The sequence below is a fragment of the Cyprinus carpio genome, chromosome B20, assembly GCF_018340385.1.
Source record: "Cyprinus carpio isolate SPL01 chromosome B20, ASM1834038v1, whole genome shotgun sequence".
Lineage (NCBI taxonomy): Eukaryota > Metazoa > Chordata > Actinopteri > Cypriniformes > Cyprinidae > Cyprinus > Cyprinus carpio.
In genome coordinates, this window is record NC_056616.1 from 29,442,883 (window position 1) to 29,452,790 (window position 9,908).

The 9,908-nt window shown below is 35.7% G+C and overlaps 1 protein-coding gene across 1 annotated transcript; it reads left to right on the forward strand.

Moving 5' to 3' along the window:
* Window positions 1–270: 270 nt before the first annotated feature.
* LOC109089376 (taste receptor type 1 member 1-like) lies at window positions 271–5,849 on the forward strand. The gene is made up of 4 exons (XM_042746941.1): window positions 271–528; window positions 649–1,392; window positions 1,681–1,893; window positions 5,678–5,849. Exons 1-4 carry the CDS (start codon window positions 271–273, stop codon window positions 5,831–5,833), a joined length of 1,371 nt encoding a protein of 456 aa, XP_042602875.1. The 3' UTR covers window positions 5,834–5,849.
* Window positions 5,850–9,908: the final 4,059 nt, after the last annotated feature.

Below are 9,908 nucleotides of genomic sequence, written 5' to 3' on the forward strand. Positions count from 1 at the left end.
GGAGGGAGATTACTTATTGGGTGGCCTTTTCCCTTTACATGAAATTGAAAAGGAAACAACCCTGTTTTCTGCAGAGACTACCGAATGTTTCAGGTAAGCAAGGATCTTTTACCAGTCTTGGGTTATGAATGCACAGTATTTTAAATCAAAGCAGCATTTCCCCCCAAGTTCTCATTGCTAAACTGAATATTCGATTACATGCTATTAACTTCCTCACTTCTGTTTTCAAGGCACATTTCCTCAAAATCTGGCTATGGCATGTTGCAAATAATGAGGTTTGCTGTTGAGGAGATTAATAACTCCACCACTCTTCTGCCCAATGTTTCTCTGGGCTATGAAATTTTTGACTATTGTTCTAATACAAAAAATATAAATTCAGTCTTAAGTTTCATCTCAAAGAATGGCTCAGTAAAACCTAAAGAAAAACTCAACAACTATCAGCCTAAAGTGATAGCTTTAACAGGACCATTTGGAAGCACAAGAACTATTACTATTGCACCACTGCTAACAATGGACCTAATACCACTGGTAAATTTTCTATTTGTAAGGTTTAGAACAAAATACACACTTACTTCCAACTTTTTGTTCAGAACTACAAAGTTACTATATATTTACATATATATATGAGTGTTTTCTTCTCTTTCAAAGGTGAATTATGGAGCTGCTAGCTATGCGTTAAGCAATAAACTTCATTATCCTTCTTTTGTAAGAACAGTCCCTAGCAACAAAGACATGATAGAGATGATTATTCAAATCATACGGTGGTTTGGATGGAACTGGGTTGCCTTTCTTGGTAGCAAAGATGATTACAGTTCAGATGGACTAAAGCTGTTTAATGAGTTTGTAAAAAATACTGGTATTTGTTTGGCCTATCAAGAGGGTCTAAGTCTAAATGCAAACTACAGTCTAACGGTTAAAAAAATTGATAGGCTCAACATCAATGTCATTGTTGTTTTCGCTGTGGCACAATATGCAAGCAAAATTATCAAAGCAGCCATAGCGAACAACATCCAAGAAAAAGTATGGATTGCAAGTCATGCATGGGCTCTGAATCAACAGCTTCCAAGAGAGCCAGGAATTGAGAAAATTGGCACAGTCATTGGAATTACTGACAGACTGTTGTCATTCCCCGGATTTAGTGAATTTGTCTATAAAGCTAGAGCAACAACTGATGTTGGCTATGATGTTGCTGAGGGTGAAGTCAAAAGTAAGACATGTAATCAAGTTTGTGATTACTGCTCATTACTGACTGCAGAGGAGATTATAAACGAGAATCCCTCATTCTCCTTTGGCATCTATGCTGCCATATATACGATAGCTCATGCATTACATAAAGTTCTGCAGTGTGACATCAATGAATGCCAGAAAAATACAATGGCCAAGCCATATATGGTAAGTGAAATTGAATAATTATTTCAAATACATTATTGAAGTAACAATGTTTTAATTAATTAAATAATCAATAATAGTTATTTTTTTATGAAACTACATATTGTACATTATATTGTTTTTATTGCTTACATTATTTATTATTGTATAATTGAATGAAAAAAGCAAAACAAAAATAATATTATTTTTAATATTATATTCATGTTTTATTATGTAATATATTATATTATTAATAATATAGTAATATAATTATAAATTATTTGTCTTTTTTTATTTGAACTCACCTTACAGCTTCTGGGAGAGATAAAGAAATTGGATTTTATACTCAATGGCCGTGAGGTGAAATATGATGAGAATTATGATCCAACCATCAGTTATGATTCTGTGCTCTGGCGCACTGATGTGAATCCTCCACAGTTTCTTATGGTGGGCACATATGATAAACATCCAGAAATTACTTTTACCATGGACAACTCTCTCCTGCCCTGGCATAACAATGGTTCTGTAAGTTTTTTTTGTTAGCCTAATTCTAAAAATTTATGTTTACAAATTTCTCCAAATGAAGATCTATTAACAGACTTCTACTTTAGCAAAATAATCTATTATCATGATGAGTGAGTGAGGTTTGCTGTCTCCACCACACTTCTACCCAGTGTTTATTTGGGCTATGACATTTTTGACTAATAATTGTTCAAATACAAAGAATTTCCATTTAGTCTTACGTTACTAACCCATGCAGCAGATATCACTTTGATTCCATTTCAATAAAGACTATATGGCCTTATTTTAGTTGTCTGTTGACAGTTCTAAGAACAAGATCTAAGATTTTTGTGTGTTTGAGGTCATTGTAATTTGTGTTTTGTACATGATAGTCAGTTTATGGAAATTGCATAAAGTGGAACTTCAACACTGCATCATGGAGTTGACGCTATGGGGAATGCCATCACTATGACTGGTTTCTGAAGCACATGTAAACACGCCACTAATCACTGGGAAAGGAGTCTGGCAGTAATGTTTTCCCTTTTGAGCTTTCCCCGCCAGCTCTGTTGCTTTTATGTTGGTTGGGGAAGCCACTTTTCCAACCTGACTGATTAAATGTGGTGTGTCCAGTTGTGAGGAATTAGATAAAGAGAGAGTTGAGGCAGGTGTAGCCTCCAATGGAGCGAGTGCATTTGGCTCTTGAAGGAGTCTTGTTTTTATTTATTTTTAACAGAAAAAAAGTCAGGTATTTTTCACCTTGTAGCCCCGTGTCTACTAAAGCAGCATGGTAGCTTCAATCATACTCTGCAGGTGGGCAGAGTATATGCTATCAAATAAATCCACTTCCTGTGATTACCACTTTGTGGCTCGTGGCATGGCATATTAAGTGAAATAAGATAAGAAGAGTCTGAAAAAAACAAACCTGTAAAAAAATAAATGATAAAAATCTAGTCAAGCTACAGAGCTAACCATCCGTGCCACAAAACACACAGCCAGTGTATTGGCTATCCTGTGATTGCTATAGTTTCTACAGAGGTGCATCTGTGATATACAGAAAGAAATAAATCTTTCTCTTCAATGCTTTGATCTCACATACTGACCTCTGCAGTCAGCTGATGAAGAAGTTTTAGGAAAACATATATAGCTGGGGTCTCAGTCAGCAGCTTTCAGAATATTTATCCCTTTCTGGGGGTCTGTTAGGGCTGTGAACCTCTCCTGAGGGAGAATTGAAAGCAACATTGCCGGTTTGGCACAGTTATAGAGCAGGTGTTTGGTTAAAAGAACAACAGGAATTGGAAACCACTCTTTCTGTCGCAGTATTGCTAGCTGAGCAGTGCTTGATTGCTCCACTCTGATATCCTAAAGAATCTTTTTCCAGGGTTGCCAGAGCACTTCACAGCATACCTCGCTCTCAAAAGCAAATACATTGTCAGAGCTATATTCTCCTCTAAGTTAGGGTCTAAAGTAGAATTGTGTGCTCCTCTGTGGATGGTTGCTTGGTAGATGCCCCCTTAATGGAGTTAATGCAAGGTGAACAGAGTTTTAGGGGGGCAGTATAGATTCTCTCTACTTCATTTACCTTCCTTCCCAATTACTGTTGGGTCTTGAAGTAGGGTTGTATGCTTCTCTCTAGATCATACCTGTCAACCCTCCCGTTTTTCCCAGTATTCTGCCGTATCTCCGGTAAAACTCCCGTAATTTGTATGGCCCAAACCTCATTATATGAATAATCATGTCAACAAATTTCAAGGTTGCCTAGTTGCCAGGTCTTGTATGAAGTGCATTCTTCTCACACAATCGACACATACAAATTTCAACCCATTTGTCCCCTCAATTTTGCCAGCTACAACAGTGATGAGTACTGCAAGAATGAAGGGATCACTGGTAGAAATGGGACTAGAGGAGAAGACTCAGGTGGTGTTCTGGTGAAAAAAAAACAAATATACATGCAAATTGAGATATAGCTTACACTTCAAAAGGCTATGGTTTAATTGATTAAACATGAGCGCTGCAAGTTGCAAAATCAGGTGCTGTGCTGCTTTGTTTACTGCGGTTACCGGGGAAATGGTTATATTCCTGGCGAAAAGCGAAAGAATGAAGAGAGAATGAATTAGCATTTTTCAATAAGCCCTTCTGCTTTTTGTTTTAGTCCAAATCCAATAACAAAAATTACTTTTTTTTTTGAGAAGAAAGAACAGATTGCTATACACCCAGTTCAAATAATTGTCTGATAATAATTGTTTAATTTAATATTATTATAATATAATATTTTATATTTTTGCTTTTGCCCCAACCCCCCATATTTTGAGATCCAATTGTTCACAGGTATGCTCTAGAGGATGGGTGCTTTATAGGCCTCATTAGTATGACCCATATTCAAGAATCTGACAAGAACAGGTAGACAGCATGTGGGTGTCCCCCGTGTTATCTACTGCATACTATAGTTAGCACAGGAGTAATGTGTTAGCTATAGCAGGTCCTGCAGAAGTTCCTTTATTAAGGTTAGATTTGAGCTGCTCTCCCCAGTCTACTGGGGTTTTTAAGCTCCTCTGCAGTATCCTTGGTGCTGGAGTATGGTGGATGAATTTATTGGCAGCTGCAGTCTGCCTTTCTCTTGCAAGGTGAACAGATTAGGTGGTCTGTTTAATTCTCTCTACTTTGTTTATCTCCCTCATAAACTATTGTTGGGTCTTAAAGTATGAATATCACTCTTTTTTGGTAGGGTGTTCTACTATGGCCCTGGTTCGACAATCCTAATCAGTAGAGGAAGTTCACCTAGAGGCGTCCCTCGTTGTAATCTGTCACATACTATGGTCTAGTACTTAAAAAAAATGACAAAGCACTAGCTAAATCAGGTCTTAGGTAGAGTCTTAACTCAAGGCAGGGTTTGAGCTGCTTTCCCTCAGGTGCATTGGGGTCCCACTTGGAATAGTGGTAAAATTGAAGGATGTAGTATGAAGCACTAATTACTAAGGTTTTTAGCACCTTGCATGCATTTGGTAGGCTGCTTAAGTACCCTTTATGGTAGAGCAGGGTGAACGGAACTATGATGTCCAATTCACAAGACTCTCTCTTTCATTTACCTCGCTCCCCAGCTGGTTTTGGGTTTTTTAAAAAGAAGGGTTACATAACTTGCTCCGATGTTTATTAGGGTGCTTAGGCTCTATATTTTAGGTCCCCTTTATTAGGGTGCTTCATAACTTCTTTGTAATCAGTATTACAAAGTGGTGATTTGGATCGCTGATGATATCCTAACTATAAACTATGGCGAGTCTTGGAGAAGTGCATTTACTCAAGTCAGGGTACACAAATTCCTTATGTGTTTGCATACACTTGCGAATAAACCATATTCTGATGAGTTTTCTGCCCTAATTAATCTAGGATGTTGAAATGGATTAGAAGCTCACCTTGCAAGTTGTAGTTGAAAATGCTCCCATCAGCATCCTGCTCCCTAATAGCCATGTTGAGATGTTTTATCTCATTGCCATGCCCAGGGCTTCTCTGCATGTCTCCTTCAGAGTTGATTATGTGTGTTGCATGTGCCCTTTTAAACTCATGGGTGCTACACTTATGATGTCATGGACTGTGATTATTGGCATGTGTTTACATGTGATTCAGACACCAGTTACGCTGATGGAGATCCATGATGCAGCACCTCGTTCCCCTTCTCAGGGAACCATGGTAACATATTTAACCTGAGACATTTTCAGGCTGTGTTGTTTGAGAGCACTGATCGTAGTTTATAGAATGGTGTAAAACTGCTAAAGAAAAAATAACTTTAAATAACACATTTTCCTGTTTGTTAAAGGTTCCTTTCTCAAACTGCTCTGTTGAGTGTAAGGTGGGACATTCAAGAAAAACTGAAGGTTTTCATAGTTGCTGTTTTACGTGTAAAAAATGCCCGCCTAACAGCTATGTGGATTTTTCTCGTAAGTACCTCAGGTGGAAGTCAATGACAATTTGATATTTAAAATGAGAGTCTACCTAAAAATAAAATTTCTGTCATCATTTACTCCTCTGCATGTCATTCCAAACTTATATACATTTCTTTCTTTTTTTCCTGCAAAGCACAAAACAAACAACAACAACAAAAAATAATAAATAAAATAAAAAACCATGAAGAATGTTGTTACCCAAATCGTTGCCATTCCTATTTACTTGCATTGTATTTTTTGTACATACAGTGAAAGTCAATGGAAAGTGTTTGGTTGTCAGCTTTTGTCAGAATATCTTATTTTATGTTTCTCCAAAGAAAGTCAAATAGGTTTGGAATGATATGAGTGTAGGTTCATTTTTGGAATGGAATATCCTTCTTCAGTCCATTCCATTACCATAATACTTTACTGGAATTATGGTGCTATTTGAAGTGTGATTTGAAGACAAAATATTTTCCAAAATATACAATTTTTGCCAAAATACAATATTAAATATTTGTTATTTAATTGTGTCTTTCTTCTTTTTTTTTTTCAGGAGACCCTTATACCTGTTTTCCTTGTGCAGAGGGTGAATGGTCTGATGAGGGCAGCACAGCATGTAAGACACGTTCTGTTGTCTATCCTCAGTTCACAGAAATCCTCTCCATCATTGTCATGGTTTCTGCTGCATGCCTAATTATTCTTCTTATTGCCATATTTTGCCTTTTTGCCTACAATTACGACACACCAGTGGTGAAGTCTGCTGGTGGCAGCATGTGTTTCCTCATGCTGACCAGTTTGATTTTGTCTAGCATAAGTGTGTTCTTTTTCTTTGGAAAACCCACATTTGTATTTTGCCTCCTGAGAAATGCCATATTTGAATATTTCTTCACTGTCTGTATTTCCTGTTTGACTGTCCGTTCCTTTCAAATTATTTCTGTTTTTAAAATGGCTACTCAGTTTACTAAGGTGTACAGCCTTTGGGTAAAACACAATGGCCAGTGGCTGTTCATTGCATTTGTTTCTTTTATTCATTTAATTTCTTGTGTGATGTGGATGACTGTCAATCCTGTCAAAGCCATTGCTGACTCATGGACTTTTAAAGACCAAATTATGCTCATCTGTGAAATGGGGAACACTATAACCTTGACCATAGTCATGTTTATAAGTTGGTTCATGGGTTTCCTGTGTCTCCTGTTTTCTTATATGGGAAGAGATCTGCCGAAAAATTACAACGAGGCCAAATCGATAACCTTCAGTCTCATTTTGTACTATCTGACCTGGATTGCATATTTCACAGCATACCTCTCTGTCAAAAGCAAATACATTGTCATTTTGAATGCAGTGGCCCAGGTATCCAGTATAAATGGAATTCTCTTCAGTTATTTCATATCAAAATCTTACATCATAATATTCCAACCACAAAAGAACACTCCTGCATACTTTCAAACATCTATTCAGAATTACACCCAAACCATTAGTAGGACTTAGACTCACATTAGTATTTGTATAGAAAGTTTACTCTTGAAGGATTAGTTCACTTCCAGAATAAAAAAAAAATCCTGATAATTTACTCACCCCCATTTCATACAATATGTTCATGTCTTTCTTTCTTCAGTTGAAAATAAAATGAAAATCAATATACTTTTTTAACCACAAATGCTCGTCTTACACTAGCTCGACTTCACGCATTATGTAGTCAGATTGGAAAGGTCACACGTGACATAGGTGGAAGTACGGACCCAGTGTTTACAAAGTGAATGTGCAAAGAAAGTCAAACACCCTTTACAAAAAAAAGTAAAACAACGATGTTGGATGATTTTGAAGTTGGAGGAGAAAATGAGATGGAGTATTTCACCCTATCCTATATTTTGGAAAATGATAGATCGTTTTGCTAGACATGACATTTATTCTGGAAATGAAACAATCCTTTCAACTCTGTTTTAGGTCCTGGTGTAGATCCTTCAACTATGTTACCACAATCTTAAAGAAATGCATAGGCAAAGTAGAGAATAGAGAGAATTTAATGTAATGTAAACACAAATGCTTATGTTTTTGTTTTTGTTTTTTTACTTGTAATAAAGAACATTTTCAAAATTTCATTTAAAACTGAACTCCATAATTTAGTGTCCAAGTAATTCATTGCATAATTGTGGATGGTGTTATTTTCTAATAATGCATTAAAAGTTAAAATAACAACAACAAAAAACTCATAACATACTGAGGTTCATGTACACTTCAGAAACACATTAAATAATAAAAATTAACGTTTGTCACAGAGTTGTTCATGGAGGAATCTTATAGTGTTTTTTAAAACAGATTTTACAACTGCAGTTGTTCAATACTATATATATATATATATATATATAGATATATATATATATATATATATATATATATATATATATATATATATATATATATATATCACTACACGGCTGCCGTTGCATCATCCAGGTGGATGATGCACTCTGGTGGTGGTTGAGGAGATTCCCCCTTTTTATGTAAAGCGCTTTGAGTACCCAGACAAGCGCCTTATAAATGTAAGGAATTATTATTATTTATTTATTATAAAATTATAAAATTATACATTTTCCAGAAAATTCTATATGTACTTCATAGAAAAACAATTTGAAGCACCCTTTCATATTTTCTCCAAAACATTTAAGTGCAGCATACAAAAAAGTTATTTGATTAAAATGGTTAAAATACGATAAGAAATTATATTGTAAATACAATCCATCCAGTCAATGTTTCCACACATTTCCAAAAGTACCAAATGTTCATGTTTGCCACTGCAGTTGAGGAATGTAGTGTGTGTTGTTAGATTGCACTGTGAAAAACAGCATAATAGCAATAGCAAAATGTAATTATTTTAAAGGGGGAGATTATTTTCTATAAATGTTCTGTTTGCACTTGCCATCTTTGTATGTCACAAAATAATCCAATGCAACTTGTGCTGTAGTATATTTCAAGGGTTCTGAAGGTTTACTGTAGGGTTTGGTGAGAAAGTTATTAGCCTACATTTATAAAAAAAAAAATAAAAAAATCTGGTGTTGCAGTCCAGTGTGCTAGTGCACAGCAGTTCACGCCACAAACAAGGCCGTGTGTTCTTTTGAGATATCCATTATAATCAATTTTAATATAATTGGCCTACATTATAAACCTCAGAAGAGTATGGATTTTTTTTTTTTTTTTTTTTTTTATCGGTTGTCAGATGACAGTACTTGTGGGAACTTTAATAGGCCTACATTATTTACTGTTTGTATTAGTGCTTAAAAATATTTGATTTGCAACTAATTTAATAATTTATATCTTAATTATTTATTTTATTTTTTTACTTATTGGTTGACCAGGGTAATCTGTGTCAGCCATCAAACCCTGCCAAACACAATTGATGCAAAGTGTAGGTGAATTTTAGTCTGGTTGTTTGATGAGAAAAAGAAGAATTGTAGTTGCAATAAACACATTAAGAATCCATTCAACTGCATGAGTGGAAGACTATTATTCTGCCGCCCGAAACTGAGGAAGAACTGATGACGGCACGGTTTGATCTTCGGCTGACTAATCAGTAGAAAGGGACATTTCATTCCTGCCCATGTGTAGAAACTGAATATTCAAGCTATTTATTACTTTTTCCACTCCTGAATGAAAAACGAAAAATCAAGCTGAATCTTGTTGTTTTTTCTTCTTTCAATATTAAATGAAAAATGACTAAACGTATGATACAAAGACTGTTATTAGTTGACAAATATGAGTTATTGTCACATATGCAAAAGTGTTTGCAGATACAAGGTGGAAGGTAAGCAAATTTTAAAATGTACAGCATATTGTTTCAAAAGCCATGGATTTTCTGAAATTGTGTAATGGCGATGTTTATCTCCTGTTCCTATGCATTTATGATTGTTTCAATTCTACTGTTTGTAATGTTCTAAGCGAAAGTGCGGTTCCGAATGTGCATGCGCTGTATGCATGAAGACTTACAAATGATACACGGGCAACATGCCAAGTGTGCTGGTTATGCAAATAGCGAGTCAATAAACGTAAAATTTGATTCAACTTCACACCATGCGTGTCCGTGTCCGTGTCCGTGTCTCTCCGCTGACAAGCACAAACACTACAGAG

Excerpts from the sequence above, each read along its gene's own strand:
- LOC109089376 (XM_042746941.1), top strand. The coding sequence starts at position 271 with ATGAGGTTTGCTGTTGAGGAGATTAATAACTCCACCACTCTTCTGCCC. Across the intron at positions 1,393-1,680 it reads CAATGGCCAAGCCATATATG|CTTCTGGGAGAGATAAAGAA; the intron begins GTAAGTGAAATT and ends CTCACCTTACAG. Across the intron at positions 1,894-5,677 it reads CCTGGCATAACAATGGTTCT|GTTCCTTTCTCAAACTGCTC; the intron begins GTAAGTTTTTTT and ends TGTTTGTTAAAG.